Below are 22,123 nucleotides of genomic sequence, written 5' to 3' on the forward strand. Positions count from 1 at the left end.
CAAAAGAGGCTGCACCGCCAGAGGCTAAAAGTTCTAAGTCACTACTTGAATGTATTGAGTTTCCATAAACAACAATAGATGAACTTTATAAGCTCCGTGGTTTCCTAAGGCTCTCGCCTCTATCTTTTCATCAGAGAATAGAAACTATTCTTTCTGGCAGGTTTTTCTCCCCATTTGCACATGGTCTCTACGGTCGCTGAGAACCCGTGCTTTTTGACTTTTAAAAGAATCCGTAGTACGTCACCAGACGCGCCGCTTGAGGCGGAACTGTCATGGCTGCGCCTATGTGTAGTCACGGGGTTCTGTTCGAAGGTGAGTGGATGGCAAGCAGAAGCGGAATCGTGGGCCGGATCGTACTAGTCTTTTTACTTAGGGGAGAAAAGTTTGGGAAGTGGCCTGGGTCTTAAGTTTAGGGCAGTGCTGGGCGGCTCATTTGCGGAGACACTGACTCCGGTTCTGGGATCATGATGAACCTGGCTGATTGTAGATTCTCAGGCAGGAAGGACATCGCTTTTTTTCTTTTAATTCCGTCCTTAACCAAGACCGACCTGTCCGAGTAGGTTTTCTTAACAGTTCGCTTTTGGCCAATGCAAGATGATCTGAAATGTTCATCAATGATACAGTTTTCAGTGAAGGCCCCCAAAGTAGTGTTAACAAAGTTCTCCTTAGCCGATATTGAACACCTACACAAGACATTCTTATATTTCTGTCTTATCTATCTTTCTAGCTGTCTATTTCTATCTCTCTGTCTACCTACCTATCTATGCTACTTTATCCACATTTATTGATTGACTGAAACTATTTTATGAACAACTGCTAAAGTGATTGACCTGGGTACTTTTACAAAGATGAAATAAACGTGGAGGAAGCATACTGAGGACATGTTCCCATTTTAATATAAAGCTCTAGTAGCTCTTCGGTGCCCATGCAAGCCCCTGTTAGATGCATTTCCCTTATGTAAGCAACAGTTTTAAACCACTATTTCTTTTATTTACCTATCCTCTACAGGACAGTCCACAGCATGTGCTTTTTTTTTTTTAGAAAGACAGCAACTTGCGTTGCATCTTGGGTATTTGAAAGTGTGCCAGTAGATAGCAGAATGAATAGCAAAGCACGTTCGTTGTTATGGACCATCCGACGATTCAGTACGTTACTTCCAAGAAGCAGAGCTTTGAGGATAGATCCATTGGGATCTTGCAGACCAGAGGTTATTCATTCAAAATGGAACCCAAGAAACCATCGGCTAAATGTTTTTGATGAGGGATTGCAACCATCTGTTAGATACCTCTTTCAGGATATATTTATTTCTAAATCAGTACATGGTTGTATTCAAACTAAAGGCATAAGCCATTCAGCCGTTTTTAAACCTGATAGGATACTTTGTCCTAGAACACTGTCCTTTGACGCAAAACATTCTTTTGCCTCTGATGGGACATCTGATCATGATTTAAAGAAAATAAATTTTCATCATACCTCCAGTGAAGATGTGTTCACCAAGAAAGTAAGACCAACCCCTGTGAATTATAAAAAGCTGGCCCAGGAGTGTAACTCTCTGAGTGATGTGCTGGACACATTTTCAAAAGCACCTACATTTCCTGGTAGTAACTATTTCTTAGCAATGTGGATAATTGCCAAAAGGATATCTGAAGACAAGAGGCGCTTTGAGAGACAGTTGATGTTCAGTCACCCTGCCTTTAACCAGCTGTGTGAGCAGATGATGAGAGAAGCCAAGATTATGCACTATGACCACCTCTTGTTCAGCCTTAATGCTGTAGTGAAGCTCGGAATCCCTCAGAACACTCTTATGGTACAGACTTTGCTGAGGACGATTCAGGTAAGTCCAAAGAGACTTAATAAGTGTGGCTGTACTGTGTTTAACATGGTTTGAAGGAGCTCAGGGGATGTAGGTGTGTATAGCTTCCTTAAAAGATTATCAGCAGAATGTATGTTTTAATGGCTAGGAGATCTTAAGTTAGATCATTCCTTTGGCTTTGGAAATTTGTGAAAGCCTGCCCCACCAACCTTCTCTAGGGTTAAGTGGAAATGAAGAGAGATGCAGAGAAAGGTTAGGTAGTTAAAGGGAGAATGGATGGGAGGTAAACTAGCGGATTTTTTGTTTGTTTGTTTTTGTTTTTTTACATAACCTTAATCTTATTAATAGAATTTAGACTAGGAAACAGATTTAATGATATCAGCTGCATGGTTAACAGCTAGTGGATTCCTTTATTTATATACTGAATATATATTGAATGTCAGCCATGTACAAGGTACCACATTTACCAGTTGTTATAAAAGATATAACACATATTTTCTTATAATCATGACCCCTACAATCCAAACTGGAAGATGTATTTGTAGGCGGTTACAGGAGTGGTGGCCGCATTCCATTAATGACTCATGCTATGTTGAGGGCGCTGTGCTGAATACTCAAGAGTGCAGCTATCCAAACCCACATAGATCTCTCAGTGCAATGAGGTAGAATATAGGGTCTTATGAGAGTGTGTAATGGGATTTCCAACCTAGTTTTGGTCTTCAAAACGTCGAGATAAGATGTTGAGAAGGACACTAAAGTCAGTGTCCAAGAAGCAACTGGCATTTTGTGAGGATTGATTATGAAGGGGTTGGTGTCTGCAGCAGACATTACATGGCTGACATTCAGTGGAAAAGGTAGCTAGCTCAGGGAGCTGAAATAGGTTGGTGCATCTGAAGTAAAGAAAGCTGGTGACATGGGGGCTGGTGGGAGAGTGTTAGAGTTGGGTTGACTTAGAACGTAGTTGTATATGTGCTGAGGGACAAGGATTTGAGCCTGGAAAAGGTAGTAGCAAAATCATTAAAACTAATTTTTGTGCCCAGGGGAGTTTGTATTTGCCTAGTATGCACAATAGTCCATTGGAGAATTTTAAGACAGAGATTGGCATACTCAAGTTTGCATTTTCAGTTTCAAACAGAAGTGTCAGAATCGTGCTTGATGTCACTTATATGGCACCAGATGTGAAGAAGTAATCATTTACTTTTTAAGATTGGCCATGTGACTCTTAAACTGAGTAATTAAGTATCTTACAATACATTAATTTCCTGGAGATAATCTGTGATACTTTGTTTCACTAGAATTCATGAATTGAGTTGTAGGTATATAACTTTTTAATTCTTTATGGAAACTTGATTCATATGTCCTCAAGCAAGAACTTTTAAATTTTGTGGTTTTGAAAGCCATAGAATAGCTATTTGTTTGGTAGGCACAGTATTGTTTTCTAATGTGATAGTTTAGAAATTGTTTGGATCAACTTTCCACTGACAGTGATGCAGTTCTGTATGAGACGTTAGACAGGCATTCACATCTGTGTAGCATCCTCACTGGGAGCATAGTAGGAGCTAGAAAATCTGCATGGGATTGTGCTTTGGTAATGTGTGTGGGTGTTGTAAAGACATTTAGCCAGAGGTGAAAGGATGGTGTGCTGTCAGTGGATTTGAGTCAAATAGCCTGACCTTTCACAGCAGATGTTATGGGGTGCACATAGATAATATATATGTATATATGTATATTATAAATATTATAATGTATAAATATAATGGGAGATCTATCTATCTATCTATCTATCTATCTATCTATCTTTCTTTCTTTCTAAGGAAACTCTCATCGGAATGATACCATTCTCCCAGTCCTTAAACCATTATGATATCATTTAGTTCTGACTCAAAGCTTTATAAGTAGTGTTAAGTTGTACTACTTTAGCCAAGAGCAAAAAGGCTTCCTCGAATATGGTCTTACTCTTAAGTGATGGGCTGTGGATTTGAGTCAAATAGCCTGACCTTTCACAGCAGATGTTATGGGGTGCACATAGATAATATATATGTATATATGTATATTATAAATATTATAATGTATAAATATAATGGGAGATCTATCTATCTTGGAGAGCAGCTGTATCATTACTCTTCTCTTTCCAGAATGCCACAGCCTTTTCTGGAATAAACTAGTGCCCCAACTGAGACCCAGATAGTGGTAGTAAACTGCAGTGGGTCATGTGAATAAGACAATCCACAGGTCAGTTGTGCATGACGCTCAGGAAAGGCTATGTGGAAATTGTAAGGACAGAGTCTTCTAGGGTTCGTTTAGGGGAGTGATTGACCTACATACTTTAGTAGCTTTTCTTTTATTCTACCATGCTGTCCTCATGGTGGTTTGAGTGCCCATGAAGGGGTAAAAATGATATTTAATGCAAGGTATTTCACAATCAAAAGAATATAATCATTATCAAATTGATTTCTAGTGATGCTTAAGAAAGTGTTGGTGTATAATGGATTATGTGTCAGTTATTTGGAAAAGTCACTGAATGACATATCTTATTTCCCAGAATAGATGTTTATTGTGGAGTTTGTGAATTACTGCTCTGGTACTCAGTCCTTTGAAAGTATGAGTTCAGAGGTTTTGCTTTGGAAACTAATATACATGCCATCACCTTACTTTATTTGTAATTATATTTTAATAGGAGCGCATCAATGAGTGTGATGAGAGATGTCTTTCAATTTTGTCAACCGCTTTAGTGTCAATGGAGCCATGCATGAATGTGAATGCGCTTCGAGCAGGGCTGCGGTAAGAACCTTAGGCTTTCTTCACATGGTTTTCTCTGTGGCCCTGATATGGGGAATTAAAAGGACTGATGAAAGTTGAATTCTTGTTTTTGGGAGGCACCAGTAAGGTACACATTGGTGGTAGTTAATACTTTGTTAAACTTAAAATTCTAATTCTGAATGATATAAAGCTGAGGATAATACTTTTTCCAAGATCTAGTTTATAAAACGTTGTGGGTGTTTTTGAAATTAGTCTTTCTTAGACACTGGCACTGATGTAAGGTCGGGAGAACTGCCGTGCATACTCAGTTCAGAAGAGCTTCTTGGGTACTATGGGATTGCATTACACTGGCTTATTTTAAGAAGATATAAAATTGATACAACTGATGTCATGTCACAGGTTAGTGAGGGTTATGAGGATACATTTAATCTAATGTGATTTGTTCATTAATGAAGACAGTACAATAATGTAAGCGGAAAGTGTACTAGAATGATTTAGATCCTTCTTAGGTGCTTACACCATCTTGGGCAAGTAGACCATGTCTGTGGTTTTCATACTCTTGGCCTATTCTAAGTAGATGCTGTACCTAATGAAGTTGTCAGATTTCTGGTATGGAGATTCTAGGATTGTCCTGTTTCTTGTGTCTAATAACAGAATCCTAGTTGATCAGCAAGTTTGGAACATAAAACATGTCTTCACCTTACAAACAGTGATGAAATGTATTGGGAAAGACGCACCATCTGCACTTAAGAAGAAATTGGAGGTAACACCTGACTTTTCTCTGGTGGGTGGAATTTGAAAAAACTGTCTTTGACCTGTCACTTCCTAAATTTTTGAGTTATTTTTTTGAGGACGACATGGATATGTTTTTGGGTTTCCCTTTGCTGAAATGAATTAAGGCATATATATCTATCGGTATGTGTAAACATATCTGTATATAGTTTCTGTATGTGTCTTTCTTAAGCTCCATCCTTGTTTCACCAACATTAAATTTTTCACAAGTGATAATTAAATGCAAGTTTGTCTTTCTGTAGATGAAAGCCTTGAAGGAGTTAGGCAGATTTTCCGTCTTGAATAGCCAGCACATGTTTGAAGTCTTAGCTGCTATGGATCTCCGCTCTGTTGTCCTTCTGAATGAATGCAGTAAGGTTGTCATAGGTAAGAGGGGGCTTTCCTATAGGACCTCCACATCTGTAAGGTTGTCATAGGTAAGGGGGGCCTTTCCTATAGGATCTCCATATCTGTAAAGTTGTCATAGGTAAGGGGGGGCCTTTCTTATAAGATCTCCACATCTGTAAGGTTGTCATAGGTAAGTGGGGCCTTTCTTATAGGACCTCCACATCTGTAAGGTTGTCATAGGTAAGTGGTGCCTTTCCTATAGGACCTCCACATCTGTAAGGTTATCATAGGTAAGGGAGGGCCTTTCCTATAGGACCCCCACATCTGTAAGGTTATCATAGGTAAGGGGGGGCCTTTCCTATAGGACCTCCACATCTATAAGGTTGTCATAGGTAAGGGGGGAGGGCCTTTCCTATAGGACCCCCACATCTGTAAGGTTATCATAGGTAAGGGGGGGGCTTTCCTATAGGACCTCCACATCTGTAAGGTTGTCATAGGTAAGTGGTGCCTTTCCTATAGGACCCCCACATCTGTAAGGTTATCATAGGTAAGGGAGGGCCTTTCCTATAGGACCCCCACATCTGTAAGGTTATCATAGGTAGGGGGGGGCTTTCCTATAGGACCTCCACATCTGCAAAGTTGTCATAGGTAAGAGGGGCCTTTCCTGTAGGACCTCCACATCTGACCTATTGTTTTCAAACCTTGGCTCTTTTTTGATGATTGGTTATGTATAAATTTATTTTTGTCTGTAGTTTTGTTTTCCTTCAAAATATGGCATTATGTTTCCCCTAAAGTAGGTATTGAGTATCTTGACTCTTATGTTCAAAACAATTGTTAATGCTTGTTTATTTAACTCATTCTTAAAGATAATGTCCATGGGTGTCCTTTTAAAGTATTGATCAGCATACTGCAGTCCTGTAGAGACCTCCGATACCAAAATGAAGATCTCTTCAAAAGCATAGCAGAATATGTGGCTACAACCTTTGACATCTGGAAGTTGAAACAAGTGAGTTTCAGGCAGGGCTATCCCTGAGCGACTGTCAGGAAGCTTGTTCATTCACCTGTGTTAAATGTTTCTCCCTGCTTTGTAGAAGTCAGGTTGTCAAAGTATTCCAGTGCTAGCTTATCAGCTCCTTATCTCTCTGCAGGCTACTCACTGATAGAGTAGTCAGTCTTTGGTCAGTTTTCTATCTGAAAGAAAAACACATTGTTTAAAATTCTTCCTCTGTCTGGTTGTCAGAGGAGTATATGGTAGATGGGCTGACTGTTTAGCATAGTGTTTCCTGTTTTCTTGTTAGCTTTTGAATAATGAAGATGAATCTAAAGAAGTGTGACAGGCTTATGGTTTTGGAAAAATAAAATGTTATTACTTCCTGATCTTGTCTGTTGTTTTCTTTGGAGTAACAGCCTCTCAGGAATCATGTTTAACAATCTCATGTCTAAATGAAGCAGTTTGTGAAACCTGCTTTTTCTAATGAAATACATGGATTACTGGGTTCAGTCTGTTAAGAAAGTAAGCTGAATTTTGAGTTTATTATGAAAATTGATTTCAGAGACAGTAATTCTTGTGGTAAATATTACCCAGTGGGAAACTGGAAGTGAAGTTTATATTAATCATGATACTTTGCTTCTATAAATTGGTATAAGATACAGAAATGTTTTGTGTTACGAAAACAAATTTTGTTTGAAAATGCCATAATGGGATCTAATACTGTGCATACTAATTAAAAAAATTAAAAGATATAAAAAGAGAGGAAAATAATTGCACCATAAAATTAGGGTTAAGATTCAGATAATCCAATGGGGCATGATGGCATATACCTGTGATTCCAGCTTCTTAGGAGACCGAGGCTGGAAGATTGCAAGCTCGGGGCCAGCTTATGGGGGAAAAAAAGGAAAGGAAAAAGAAAAGGAAAAAAAAAAGATTAATACCATCTACAAGAATGTAGGCAGTTTGGAAGGGGAAGCAGTTCAAGATAGGGGTCCTCTTTCAGACTTCAGGAAAGGCACAATTGAAAGTAATTTTCAGATGTGTCGTATGAAAAACAGGTAAGAAAGGATTTTAAATGAGGTCATTGTCTTGGTTCTCAGCTTAGAAAGAGATTGCTCATTAAGTTGATATCTGATTAAAGAAAAAATATATAATTGTTCCTTTTGGGGTAACGTTTTGTTGCGTAAGTTCTTTGAGATTTAACACCGTAGAGTAGCATAGTTTAGCTGCTGATAACCTCCTCTTTGCTCTGTTTCCAAGGTTATCTTTTTCCTCTTATTATTTGAAACCCTTGGTTTTCGACCTCCTGGTTTGATGGACAAGCTTATGGAGAAAGTAGTACAGGAGCCTGGCTCTCTAAACGTGAAGAACATCGTTTCTATCCTGCACGTGTATTCTTCTCTCAATCATGTTCACAAAATCCACAACAGAGAGTACGTATGGTTTCCCTTACATGACGTCACACAGTGTAACGATCACAGATCTCAGCTTAACACATTAGTACACATGACCGTGTCCACAGCCACCATCCCACCTAGAAGAATAGCAGCATTTATTTATAGAGTTGAGCAGACTCTTACCTTTGTGATTCTTTGTCTTTCTTGTTGCTCTAGTCAGTAGTTCATTCATCACAGAAGTTTTTATTTTGAGCTTGTCCAGTTTTCACTATTAACTCCTAAATTAATTCTTTTTAACTTCATCAAAAAGTTGGGAAATGTTTCCTTAAATTTATTTCCTATTTATTGTCTCTTTATTTGTTAGTGTGGTAAGGGTTTTTAACATGAATAATGCTCTCCGAGTACACTTTCAAGTGGGCAGTCCAGTGTTGCTGACATAGTGTTGCTGGCATAGCATAGCCATCTGAAGCTGCATCCCCATCACACTTGACCCATCCCTGCTGAACAGCATCTCTGCTCTCTTTCCCTCCCTTCCCCTTCTCACCTCTATCCTACTGTTTCTGAATTCAGAGTATGTGTTATATGCCCATTAGACTAACTTATTCACATAACACAGTGTCTTCCAAGTTCATCTGTATTATACCATATGAAAGAATTTTTCTTTTCTAAAGGAACATAAATAATTAAAAATTTAATATCCCAGTTGTATGTTTATACCATGTAATGTTTATTCATCTGTTGGTGGACATTTAGGTTGTTAATGTATGTTGACTTTCGTGTTGAACACCAGAGTGCATATATCCTGTAGAGGTCCTGATTTTAATTCTTATAAATCAAAATATACTTGCTGTGGTAGCCATGCCTGTAATCTCAGCACTTGGAAGGTTTGGCAGGAGGATTGCTGTGAGTTAGAGGCCAGCCCTGGCTACAGACTGAGACTTTTGTGTAAAAAATCTAAAACAAAAACAGCAAAAAGGAGAACTATCCTGAGTGTCGGTCTAGGGACCCAATGTGTAGCTCTGTCCACCTCCCCTCTCCCCCCACCTCCCTTTAATATTTGGGTTTTTACTTTTTGAGGACTATTCACCGACTAAGGAGGTTTTTTTCCAAGTAGTACGCACAGTGTGGAATGGCTGTACCCCCAGCATTGTGCACCATTTGGTGTGGAAGGTCTGTTCCCTGAACACTGTGCACCATGTGGTGTGGGCTGGCTTGGACTGCTCTGTGTCTTGTGTTGCTTTTTTGGCCATCCAGACAGGTGCAAGGGCACATCTCTTAGTCGTTTGGGTTTGTATTTCCTGACTGTTAGTGTAGAGCATCCTTCCTTACAGCCCTGAAGTGAGTGTCTGCTCTGGAGGAACAAGTACTGTGTCCATGCTGTTAAACTGTAGGCACCCCTTCTGTATTGTGCATGGTAATCCTCTGTTGGTATGCAATTCATCAATATTTTCTGCTCTTCTCTGATTCTGTCGACTCTTACATAGCAGAAGCTTTTGTTAATGGTACTCTTTATATGGTAGTCTAAAATCATTGTTGTACACGATGTCATAAAATAAAGGTTTCCCATATATTTTTCTAGTAGGACATTCAGGAGTTAAGTTCTTGGGCTTAATCAGTCTTAAGTTGATTTTTTTTTGTGTGTGTAAAATATAAGGCAAAGGTTTAATTTTATTCTTTGTGGGCACATACTGAGTTTTCTCAGCACTGTTGAAGAAACTGTCCTTTCTCTATTGTGTATTCTGCCCTTGTTTGCTTTCATGCAGAACTGCGTAATCTTAAATTACCATAGCGTCATAATATGTGCTGAAGTAGGAAGGTGTTATAGTTCCAGCCCTGTTCTTTCTTCCCAGGATAGCGAAGGGGTTTCAGGCAACTTGGTTTCCATGTGCCTTTCAGAATCACATTTTTCTTTGTTATGTAAAACATGCGCTATTGGGACTTTGATAGAGATTTCAGTGGATCACTGAGTCACTGCAGATAATATGGACATTTTAAAAACATTGGCTTCCAGTCTATAGGTGAGAGAAGTCTTTCCATGTTTTATGAATTTCTTAGCCAGTGCTTTATAGGCTGCAGGGTATAAGTCTCTCACCTCCTTGGTTATGTTTGTTTCTGTGACTTACTCTTCTTGGTATTATTATAAAGGAAATTGGACAGCCTTTTAGTGTAGAGAAATAAAGCAGATAGTACTTTTCTGCATTCAATCTTATTTATTTCCTTTCCCTTTACCTTTTTCTACTTAATTATTTACGTACCCAATTATTTTTATTTATTTATTTCACTTTAAGCTAGAACTTCTAGTACTATATTAAATAGAAGTAGGCAAGAGGAGGCATTCTTGTCTAATTTATGAGTTTTCATCATTTCACATGCTCCCGACTATATATGCTTTTTTACATATGCTTTATTATATTGAAGCGCATACCTTCCATACCAAATGTATTGGGAATGCTTATCCAGAAAGGTTTTGAGGTTTCTCAAATGCTTTTTTTTTGTTTGTGTAATAATGTAGTGGCATGATTTTCTTTTAGTCCGTTATTCTGTTAATGTGGCTTTAACACTAATTGGTGGCATTTGCTGAGGCTGAGTCTCATTTGTTTGTGGTCTATGTAGTATTGTTTCTCATGCAATACTAAATTTGGTTTGCTAGTTAGTGTTTTGTTTGTGTGTAGCATGTTTACCTACTTTTGGTGTGAAGGAAATGTAAGTTCTCTCTTTTGTATATGTTTAGATGAGTTTAAGAGGGTTGTAGTCATTTAATTCTTCTCGACATTTGGTAGAATTCACCGGAGGTCCCCAGGGAAGTACTCTGTCTAGACTTTGTTGTTGAGAGGTGTATGAATATGTTGCCCACATGTATATATGTATGTGTATTACTAAGCTACCGCACCAGATTTTTTTTTTTTTTTTTTTGGTGAGGTTTTTATTGCTGATTCAATGTGTATGAATTTATTTTTTCTTGGTTACCAATTTGTTAGCAAACCATCTTTTCCCATAATATTTATTAGGTTTCTTTTATTATTTTGTGTGTGCCAGGGGAGAGAAGCTGAACATGTACAGTGTTTACTGTCATTTTTCTGTAAGAAGATCACAGCTATTTTTATAGAATTTGCATTGTATTAGATACTATAAGTAATGATTATTTATAGATGATGTGCAACTTGAGCTCACTATATAGGTAGCGCATGCTGGCCTTGAAGTTCTGATTCTCCTGCCTCAGCCTCCCCAGGATTAGGGATTATAGAGGTGCCCTCCTATACCTAGTTTGTGTGGGACCAGGAACTAAACCTGAGGCTTCATGCATGCTAAGCATTGTACCAAGTAAGTGCCGAGCTCCCTCCATTTTGTCTCTGCTGTTAGTGTTGTTGTCTCAGCTCTCATTTCTATTCTTCAGATTACTAGCTTTTTCCCATTAGTTTTGGTTTTTTTGTTTGTTTGTTTGTTTGTTTTTTTGGTTTTTCGAGACAGGGTTTCTCTGTATAGCCCTGGCTATTCTGGAACTCACTTTGTAGACCAGGCTGGCCTTGAACTCAGAAATCCACCTGCCTCTGCCTCCTGAGTGCTGGGATTAAAGGCGTGCTCCACCATGCCCGGCTTCCCATTAGTTTTAGTTTCTGGTTCACCAAGTCTTGCTTTGGTTGATCTTTCCCTCCAGTTCGTATTTGTTTCTGTTTCAATTGTCATTACTTTCTTCCTCTGCAACTCTGGCTTTGCTTTGTGCTGTTTCTAGTTTTCTCTCTTTTAAAGATTTATTTATTTTCATTTTATGCATATGGATGTTTTGCCTGTGCATATGTATGTGTGCTATATGTGTGCCTGTTGCTTGTGGAGGCCAGAAAAAGAAGTTGAATCCTGGAACTGGAGTTGGACAGTTGTGAGCCACCATGTGGGTACTGGATGGAACTCAGATCTTCTCTAAGAGCAGCCAGTGCTTGTAGCTGCTGAGCCGTCTCTCCAGCCTCACTTTGTAGTTTCTTGAGTATAAATTGACGTTGATTTGAATATTCTGTTTTAAGGGTCGCATTTATCACCAGAAGCTTGACTATAGCTGTTGCTTTTTCAGAATACTGTCACTTTAGGTGTGCTGTGGCTTTGTGGAAATTTCTAATTTTCTATTTGATTTTTTTTTTTCTGTTACCCACTAGTTGTTCAAGACCATATTGAATAATTTGACCTTTCTGAATTTTCCAGTTTCCCATTTTTTAGTAGGAAGTTTCTAACTTCCTCTGTTGTAGTCTGAACTGATATTAGCAAGATTTATACTTTCGTAAATGTGTTAACTTTGTTGGGACCTCACATGCAGTTTGTCCTGCATGTTCTTAAGGAAGAGTTGACTATGTGAAGTGGGTGCTCTCTCTCTCTCTCTCTCTCTCTCTCTCTTTCTGCGCTATCATCTTGACTATAGTATTGTTGAGGGTTCCTGTCTTCATTTCTGCATTGGTGATTATTTGAATGAAAAGTAAGAACAGTACATTACTGTATTACTGTCTGTCTGTCTGTAAGATCTCCATTTTGCTACGTTTCCTCATGCATTTGTAAACTGCTCCACTTTCATGCTGAATTGACTCTTCTAATAGCATGACTGTCTTTGTCTTTTGTGACAGTTTTTGACTATATGTATACACACACTCACTCACACACACACACTCACACACACACACTCACATACACTCACACACTCACTCACACACTCACACACACACACACACACACACACATGCAACCATCCCTGTTATTCTTTGGTCACTATTTGCTTGTCATATCTTCTATTTTTCTCACTTTCAGATTGTGAACGTCTATACAGTATATAATTAGACCTTACTTATGTTCTGTTGAGCTACTTTATATCTTTTAATTGGGGAGTTTAATACATGTATGAGTTACATTTCTTATTGCTGTGGCAAAATACATAATAACTTACAATTTACTCCCAGTTTGAGAGTACAGCTGATCCCAGACTGGGAAGTCATAGTAGTGGGGACATGAGGTTGGTCATATGTCAGCTACACTCAGGAAGGGGAGATGAATGCTACCATGTAGTAGCTTTCTCATTTTTTATTTAGTCCAGGGTCTGAGGTCATAGGACAGTGTTGCCCAAATTGGGATGGCTGTCTTCCCTTCTCAGTTCAGCTTTTCTGAAAATACCCTGATAGACATACTCACAAGTATGTTTCCATGGTGACTGTACATTCTATCAAGTTGACAATGAAGATTAATGATCACAGTACAGACATATTTAAAGCTTTTATTGGGAGAGACTATTGCTACTTAGTCTCCTGTCATAATTTTTTTTCTGTTTTTCTCTTTGTGTGTTGTCCTTTGTAAGTTGATGTATCTTTCTTTCCCTCCTTTATGCATCTCCAGTAGATATTTCACTTGTGGTTCCGGAAGTCTGTTGTGATAGTTAGCTTAGTCTCGAAACTCTAGGATATCTGGACAACTTTATTCTCCCCCACTCTTTGTTATTGATTTTGTAGTTTATATCTTTAAGATTATATAGCTATTAACTTCTAAATAACTAGTACAGTTTTCTTTTATCTTTTGTACTGGAACTAACAGTGATTCACACACTGCTCTGTCTGCTGGGTGAGTCTGGCACAGTCAGTTCCCAGTTTCACACCACGGCCTTCCTGCTTTCTCCAGTCTCCATCGCATCCCGTGGTGCTTCAGTTCTCCTGGCCTTGCAGGCCTTCTTGTTGCCCTGGTAGCCACTGAGACCAGTTTGATCTCAGACATTGGCCTGCACAGTCCTATCAGTCCTGACAGGCTCACTTGCCCTTGTTTTCCTCATCCCTGCTCCGTGCCTTCATCCTGCTGTCTTGCTGTCATACAGTCTGTGCTGTCAGGGGTCCTTTCAAATGATCTTCCATTTCCTATTGCATCAACCCTTCAAATTCTCCCCAAACTCCTCTCTCCCTTCTACCCTTTTCATAGTACCCTGTGTGTATTTCTTTCTTTTTTTCTTGTGATATGCTTGTGATAACATATGCCCTGAAAGCCACACTTAACCTGGATTCAGAAGAAATCTGCCATTCATTAGCAGTGTCAGTTTCCCAAAGTGTTATCCTCCCACTCCATCTGCGCTTAGCTGCTGGGTTATACCGCACAACAGTAGCTGTGACTGGTAGGTTTAGGCTCATAAGTCATTACCAAGAATTTTGATAGCTAGGAATGTTTAATTGCTTATAAAACTGCAGTGCCAGTCTAGGCCTTGTAGAAACTGTGACGAGTAAAAGGCTCTGGTGCCTGACCACTTAGGTTCTAAAACCATCTCTATGTCCTGCCCATCTACTGTAATTAGTTCATGGATGAGTTACTCAACTTCTGAGCCTGTTCACTCATCTTTATTTATGAGAATAATAATACTGCTACCCCATCGAGTTTTAATAGGAGTGGAATGACTGAAAGCCTATAAAACATTTTTATGCAGTACATCTACAGGAGTCATTTATTGGATATGTACACTTACTATGGGGTCTAGCCACATCTTGCACTAGGTATGGCTACTTATTTGCAAATCTGATTGTTTCATCTCATTTCTTTGAATTCCTTGAAGATCTTGGGTCTGTAGCATGGAGTCAGCTCTTCTGTGACCTTGTCTTATAGGTTGATTTGAAATCTGACTTTCCTTTGTTCCCCACAAGGTTCCTAGAAGCTCTGGCGAGTGCTCTGACTGGCTGTCTTCACCACATTTCTTCTGAAAGCCTGTTGAATGCTGTGCATTCATTTTGCATGATGAATTATTTTCCCCTGGCCCCTATTAACCAGCTTATCAAAGAGAATATCATCAACGAACTGCTGACTTCAGGTAGGTAGTCACTTGTCACTCTGAGTGGGTTCTTTACAGCAGCATTAGTTCAGGCATACAGAGCAGATGTATGCTGAGTACAACTGACAGTGGTGAAGTCAAAGGTTAGTGTTTCAAGCCACAAACCCACAGAGCTGCCTTTCATGGGATCCCTACTGCAGGGGAAGGAATATAGTCTGCACCATTGCTATTCTTTTAGCCTGCACTGTATACACAGTCTTCACAGTCTCCACATATTCAAAGCTCAGGGTTCCTGATTAGAGATGCTTGCACTCCTTAAGTATACTATTAAAGCCAACCCAAGTCACCTAGAAACAGTCAGTCCTGCTCTATAATGACGAGCTAGCCTGTTAGATCTAATGACCAAGTGAGTACCAATTTAGTCTATTTATTTATTGAAACCAAATCAATCGTTGACCTTTTTTTGTTTTGTTTTTTTCGACTTTTTTTTTTTTGAGATCATGTCTGTGTAGCCCAGGCTGGTCTGCAAATCACAGATATTCACCTGCCTGTGCAGGAGGAATTCCCAAGTGTTGGAATTAAAGATGTGTGTTACCATGCACTACAATCACTGACTTTGAATGAAGAAAAACAGTATTTGAGTAGATGTCCAAAATTTAGTAATGTGTTTTAGAATAAAGAAGCTATAATTCATTCTATAAATGATGTGATAAAGTTCTGAAACTGAGTTGTGATGAATCAATACCATATATTGATTTTTGAAACAGTTTGTGGTTGAAGAATAGACTTGGAAACCTGGACTCTAGTCCCAAATTCTTAAACAGTTTCCCTCTTATAAAATGAGAAGTTTAGACCAAGTCAGTTCTAAAAATAACTTAATCTCTGAAACATTGGCAAGTACAGGTCAGTGAACTAGACAATGAAAACCAAGGAGTCATTGAGAGAGTCCTAGGAATAAAGAAGAGACACCAACCCCCTCCCTCTCCACAGGGTTCACAGAGCTTTCCATAAGAGGAGACAGAAAGACTCCATAGGGGATAGATGACTCCAAGGAAACAGTGCCTTCCAGACACAGTAGAGCTGACACACGTATACCACTCTAGAAGACTATGTTAGCGCACACAGGATTTGCACAGGTGCAAGCCAAATGGGGGTCCCAGCACTGGGGAGTAAGAGAACATGAGTCTCCATCCTTAACCAAGAAGCTATCTGCAATTGATAGCCATTTGCAAAGTAAAAATTAGCTTTCTCCGATGCAGTCTCAATGGGCATACAAACCACACTTAAGGGTAGGCTCCATGCCTAGCAGTAGATGGCCAACACAAATGAACGCAGTAGCAACTTTGTAGACATTTGTCTTATATTGGTCTGTCTGGGTTTTTTGTTGGTTTTTTTTTTTTTGTCTTTTTTTGTTTTTTGTCTTACTAGTCTTTTGGTTGTATATTATGGTTTCTGATTTTGTGTTTTTATGCATGTGTATATATATATATATGTGTGTGTGTGTGTGTGTGTGTGTGTTTCCTGTATTTCTTTTCTTTTTTAAAATTCTGGTTTGTGTCTTTTTTGTTTGCCTGTTTGTTGTCTAAAGAGAGAGAAAGAAAGGATGTGGAGTTGGGTGGGTCAAGAGAATCTGGGAGGAGTTGGGGGAGAGGAAACCATGATCAGAATATATTGTATGAAAAATATTTTTAATAAAATAATAGAATGAAGTAGAGAGGCGAAGGGAGGATAAGTCAAGGTAATGGGGTGCATATAATAAAAATTCTTCATATGTATGCATGCAATTTAACCCGCCATTATATACAGTGAACTAAAGTGCATTAAATAAAGAAGATTTTGAGAGGTGATTAGACACAAAGATACACTAGTATTTTAAAATATGGCATAAATGTTTTAATCACTTGCTTGCCTTTGCATTTTTAGGCGACACAGAGAGGAATATTCATAAGCTTCATGTTTTGAATGCTTGTCTGAAACTTGATGAAAGTCCTTACAAATCTATGCACATGCCTTTGCCACGGCTGCCACTGTCAGCATCACAGCCAGACGAGAAGCTTGCAGAGGTCCTCAGCAGGCTTCTGGAAGGGGAAGGACGCTTCTCGAGAAATGTGCCATTGCCACATAATTATCACATTGGTATGGGCATCCCTTTATTTTGTTTAATTTTTAAAATGTATTTTGTTTGATCTGACAAAGGATTAGGAGATGACATTCAAACATGAGTACTACATTTATATCATTTCTACCCCTCTCTTCCCCCACCGTACCTCCTGTGTCCCCCTACTCCCTCTCAGATCCATGCCCTCTTAATTGTTGATGTATGTGTATGCACACACATATATATGGATATGTAACTACAGCTTGCCGAGCCCACTTGGTGTTGTTTGTTTGTGTATTTGTTTACCACTGACCACCTGGGACTCCATAACCTGTGTCATGAAGTTTGTCCTTGGAGAAGACTGTTCTTCGTCTCCCAGTAGCCATTAATTGCCTGTAGCTCTTCATCTAGGGGTAGGGCCTTGTGAGATTTTTTTCCCCCTTCATATTGACCTGTCAACAGGTGGTGGTGTTATACAGGTCTAGGTGACCATACTATAAAGATTTCCAGTCACACATGGAGGACATTGTCTCACAGCAGATGCTTTGGTACTCTGGCTCTTAGAGTCTTTAAGTGCCTTCTTCTGAAATGTCCCTGAGCCTTAGCTTAGGGACTGGCTGCTCTGTAGATGTATCAGTAGGGGCTGGACATCCCATAGTCAGTTGTGCTCTGTGTTTGGAATGCTTGTAGCTTTCTGTAAGAGTCTCTTTCAGAAAGACACTGCTTTGATGATGAGAGTGGTGCTTCTCTGTGGGTAAGGGTAAGTATTTAGGATCCAGTTAGAAGTTATACTGGTTTAGGATGGAGGCAGTATAGATGCTCTAGAGTTTGTGACCTCATCAGCAACACGTTGATAGTATTGGTCATGGATTCCCTCCAATTGAGCAGGACTTTAGTCCAAGTAGACAGGTTTCCCCCAAGACATAGATGCCACTATTGCACCGTGGGGCTGTTCTGCCATGCTGGTCATTATTGTGCATAAGCTTCACAACTGGGTAGGACTATTGACTGCTTTGCTCTCTTACCAGCTTGCATAGAGCCTTTGGCTAGTGTGAGAGCTAGGAAGGAGGCTTGAAAGTCAGTTCTAGCTCGCTTTTTCTCCAGTCTGTACCTGAAGTGTTGCTATCTTCAGCAATAGGATCTTACCTTTAAGTTCTAGAAGGGATTCGAGAGCAACTGCAATAGCCTGTATTATTTTGAGAATCTCTGACTCCCTATCCAATAACTCAGGAGATTTCCCATGCCTGGTATTGGGTTTTGTTAGTCTTTGGATTCTTGTTGTATAGTTTTTTAATACAATGACTTTGGAATGTAACCATCCCCAGCTTCTTTGTTTGAAAAGGCAACTACAGTGTCTCTTAGAACTCTGTGACCGGTGCATGAAATTCCACATGGCAAGTCCCTAGATTAGCGTGTGCCACATTATAAGTTCTCAGTTTTATTTTAGCTACTGTCATTGTTTTTCTGGTACTGTTGGTATTAGACTTTTGATATAGAAATCACTTTGAGCCATATTAGAGAAATCAATATCAACATGTTTTTTCTTTCAGATTTTGAAATCAGAATGGATACTAACAGGACCCAAGTATTTTCATTTTCTGATGTAGATGCAAGTTCTGCCACAAACATGCAGAGGTAGTTTTTACATACTTATTTGCTGAGCATTCTGGACTAATATTTTAATAAAGAAAGACTATATTGAATAGGAGTATCAAAAAGACCTTATGAATATATATGGCTTGCAGCATACCAGGGGCCTTCACACATGGGAATCTACTGCTCATGGCTTATAAAACAGAGTGGAGTTGAAATACCTGCTGAATCAGATAGTCTTTAAAAATTTGTATATAGGGGGCTGGTGAGATGGCTCAGTGGGTAAGAGCACCCGACTGCTCTTCCAAAGGTCCGGAGTTCAAATCCCAGCAACCACATGGTGACTCACAACCATCCGTAACGAGATCTGACTCCCTCTTCTGGAGTGTCTGAAGACAGCTACAGTGTACTTACATATAAATAAATAAATCTTAAAAAAAAAAAAAAGACAGCTACAGTGTACTTACATATAATAAATAAATAAATTAAAAAAATTTGTATATAAAGCCAATAGTTCAGTAAGACAATGTTAATATAGTTGAATCTATCGATGCAGTGTAAACTTCAGCTAAGATATTACAGTGACCATAAACTTGAGGCATCTACAGAAATTAAATACCCAAAGCTTTCCCATCCTCCTTGTCTTGTCCTTAAAGCTTTGTAATTAGTATTGTTTGTAGATTGGAGCACATTAAAGCTAACCCAAGTCGTTCACGTTTATATGTACCATGCTGGGCAAAACATGGTGTCAATACCATGAGAATGTCTTGCCTGTTCAGAAGCAGGAGATCATGGACTCATTCCATATGCATCTCTGCTATGTCAGCCTGTGGGAAGAATCTGCTAGGCCTGTGGGGCACACAAAGATGAGTCGGACATTTTGCCCCAGGGAACTTTTGCCTCGCTACTCTCCCAGACAGGCACATGTGTACAGTGGAAAGGAGTGGGAAAAACTTGTAAAGATTCAGATTCTTACCTGCTCATCCCCATTCCTTCACATACTGGCCTGTCTTCTACATCCATCTGGCTTATTGCTATTACTTGGGTATCTTTTTAAGTGTTATGTTATCCAGGTACCCTTAAAAAAGCCTTTTCTTAGCCCTATTGAAAATGCTTTTCCCTTTTTAAATCTACTATACTGATGTAAAATGATGCTATAGGAATTGGTAGCATGAGGTGCTGGGAAGTGCAAAAGCTGCGTGATCTAGTAAGTATGAAACTTCTCTTCCGAAAGGCAGGGTCCAGGAGAAGACAGGGTAGACATCTCTTCTGTTCTTTTCTTTGTCCTCCCAATGAACTTCCTGAGAGCAGAGAATGATGAGGATCAATGCACAGCGTCCCACTTTGCTGATGAGCCTTTGTCTTGGGGTTTTCTTGGGTTCCATCATGAGTGTGGAAGATCACGCACCATTTGCTCTTGCCTTCACCAGTGGGGTCAGAGCTGAGCACTGCCCCAGAAACCCTTTCAATGGCTGTTTTTGTATCAGGAAACTTTCCTCCGTAGAAAGTGAAGATATTCATAAAGAAGGCTACTGTAAAAATATATAAAACCATATGTCAGGTTTGGGTTTACAAGGTAGTCATTGTATATGACATTGTCTGCAGTGGCTAAGTAACAGAAGGAAAGCCGGTAGGACTGGTGGGAACCAGGTTCAGGAGGACTTGAGCCTGAGCTCTGAGAGCAGGCTGCAGCAGGGTTCCAGGTGCTCACCCGGCACTGTTTCTGTTTGTCGTTTCTTTTCAGAGTAGCAGTGCTGTGTGTTCCTAAGTCTGTTTACTGTTTAAATTCATGCCACCCCAGAGGATTGATGGCCATGAAAATCCGACATTTGAATGTAATGGGCTTCCATGTGATCTTGGTAAGAAAACAATATGAATGGACTATTTCTTGTGTCAGCGCTGTGCACCCTCCCAGCTGCCGGATGCTGTGGGGGAAGGTAGTCACCAGGGGTCTAGGGGAGCAGTCACATGATGGCAGTTCAGTTTTTTGCTGTGTGTGTTTTTTTGTTTTTTTATCAAAAGAAACATTCTAGTATGTGAATCAGCTTCTACTCAGCTGGGTATTGTCATGTACTAGGGAGTTTATAGATGTTATCTGGTCAGCCTTAATCTCTTTTTAATGAAGAAGAGGATAAATAATACCTTTTTATACTGCATTTAAGACACATGAAATTACCTCCAATTTTCGGATTATCTTGAACAAGGAATGATGTTAAGGCTTTTGTTTTCTGGGCCAGTGTAAGACTCTTGTATTTTATTTTCTTTGCCCGGAGACCTGGCAGAAGATGCTTCTCTTAGGCTTCCCTTTGACCCTCAGCACCACAGCTTTTCTCGAACAGCCTTTCAGATCTCCCGCTAGTTGCTGGGACCTTATGCTGATCTTTGGCTTCATCTGCATGCTACTCATTTGGCCTGCACACAGTGTGGAGTATAAATACTCAGATTTCCCCTTATCATACTTTAATATCCAAAGGTGGGTTGGGCTTGGCTGACTAAGATTTGATATGGCTCCTTTCCTGCTAATGTACTGTTTAAAAGTTTAGAAATGATTTTGCATCGTTCAGAGAGCCCCTGAAGTTTCTATACCTTTCAGTGTTAACTATTTTCCTTAGTCCTATGCTTATTACATTCAGAATATGAACATGTGCATGGTGATATTTAATCTTTAGAAGCTAGCTTGCTACTACTTTGTGCATAGGTCTCTAAAGAAGCTTTTATTTTATAAGTTATCATTTCTTCACAAACTGTTTTCTTTCTTGGGAAGATCCATAACTGGGAGCTGAAGAAACTAAAGATGGAAGATGCGGTCACATTTGTGAGGAAGAAGATCTATTCAGATGAAGCACTTCCCACTACTGATACAACTGTGTAAAGCTTGGATTAAATAAGACATTTATCAGAACACACAGTTGTAAAATGATTTTAATAAAGGCTGTGGTTCAGTTAGTTATCTGTGGAATCAGCTGGCTGATCACTGCAACAGTGGTATTTCAGGTTGGGTTAAAGATGACTTTAAGAATGGAAGACGTGTTGTCACTGGTATTTTAGAACACACTGGAAACACTTCAGAAGAGCCATTCTTCCAACAGCATCTGCTCCTCTGACTGCGCAGATGCTTAGTTGTCCAGGAGCTGTACCTTTTCTCACTGGCTTTGGTGTGTTAAAAGCTGGTTTCTTAGTTGTGTTGTGATAGGTCACATGTAAGTTTGTGTTGGGAGTTGTTTGACTTCTGAATATTTATATTCTGTCAGCTGTTCTGAGACTCAGGATTTATATTTCAGATCATTCTAACTGTAGCTAGGTAGCATTTAGACCAAGTTCTCAAGCCGTAGGTCATGCAAGAGTTGGTGAGGTAGCATGTGAAATGTGAGTGAGGGGCCTGGGGATGGTTCAGTGATGATGGTGTCTGGTGTGCAGATATTACCCATGTGAAAGCCAGATGTGGATGGTTGTCCACCAGTAACCTTGGAAGATGTGGATGGTTATCCACCAGTAATCTTGGAAGACCCTAGGAGCTCGCTGGCCAGATATATTGGCCAAGACATGCTGACCATAACCTCTGGCTTCCACATGCACACACCTC

At 39.5% G+C, this 22,123-nt stretch overlaps 1 protein-coding gene across 3 annotated transcripts; it reads left to right on the top strand.

The window, feature by feature from the left end:
- Positions 1-245: 245 nt before the first annotated feature.
- Fastkd2 (FAST kinase domains 2) lies at positions 246-21,486 on the top strand. 3 transcript variants are annotated; one of them, XM_021158632.1, is made up of 12 exons: positions 246-312; positions 1,009-1,834; positions 4,491-4,594; positions 5,228-5,336; positions 5,608-5,731; positions 6,559-6,698; positions 7,944-8,116; positions 14,725-14,888; positions 16,773-16,985; positions 18,498-18,582; positions 20,285-20,399; positions 21,305-21,486. In XM_021158632.1, the coding sequence occupies exons 2-12, from the start codon at positions 1,022-1,024 to the stop codon at positions 21,410-21,412; spliced, it is 2,148 nt and encodes a 715-aa protein (XP_021014291.1). In that variant the 5' UTR covers positions 246-312; positions 1,009-1,021; the 3' UTR covers positions 21,413-21,486. The 3 variants fall into 3 exon arrangements, with proteins under 3 accessions (XP_021014291.1, XP_021014298.1, XP_021014306.1); XM_021158639.1 differs by having other exon boundaries at positions 255-312; positions 1,042-1,834; XM_021158647.2 differs by having other exon boundaries at positions 268-312; positions 1,046-1,834.
- Positions 21,487-22,123: the final 637 nt, after the last annotated feature.

Source organism: Mus caroli, chromosome 1 (genome assembly GCF_900094665.2).
Source record: "Mus caroli chromosome 1, CAROLI_EIJ_v1.1, whole genome shotgun sequence".
Lineage (NCBI taxonomy): Eukaryota > Metazoa > Chordata > Mammalia > Rodentia > Muridae > Mus > Mus caroli.

What these genes read in the sequence shown, in the direction of transcription:
- Fastkd2 (XM_021158632.1), top strand. Translation starts at nt 1,022, where the DNA reads ATGTGCTTTTTTTTTTTTAGAAAGACAGCAACTTGCGTTGCATCTTGG. An exon ending in CACTTAAGAAGAAATTGGAG is followed by an intron (nt 5,337 to 5,607) that starts GTAACACCTGAC and finishes GTCTTTCTGTAG; the next exon opens with ATGAAAGCCTTGAAGGAGTT. An exon ending in CAACGAACTGCTGACTTCAG is followed by an intron (nt 14,889 to 16,772) that starts GTAGGTAGTCAC and finishes TTGCATTTTTAG; the next exon opens with GCGACACAGAGAGGAATATT.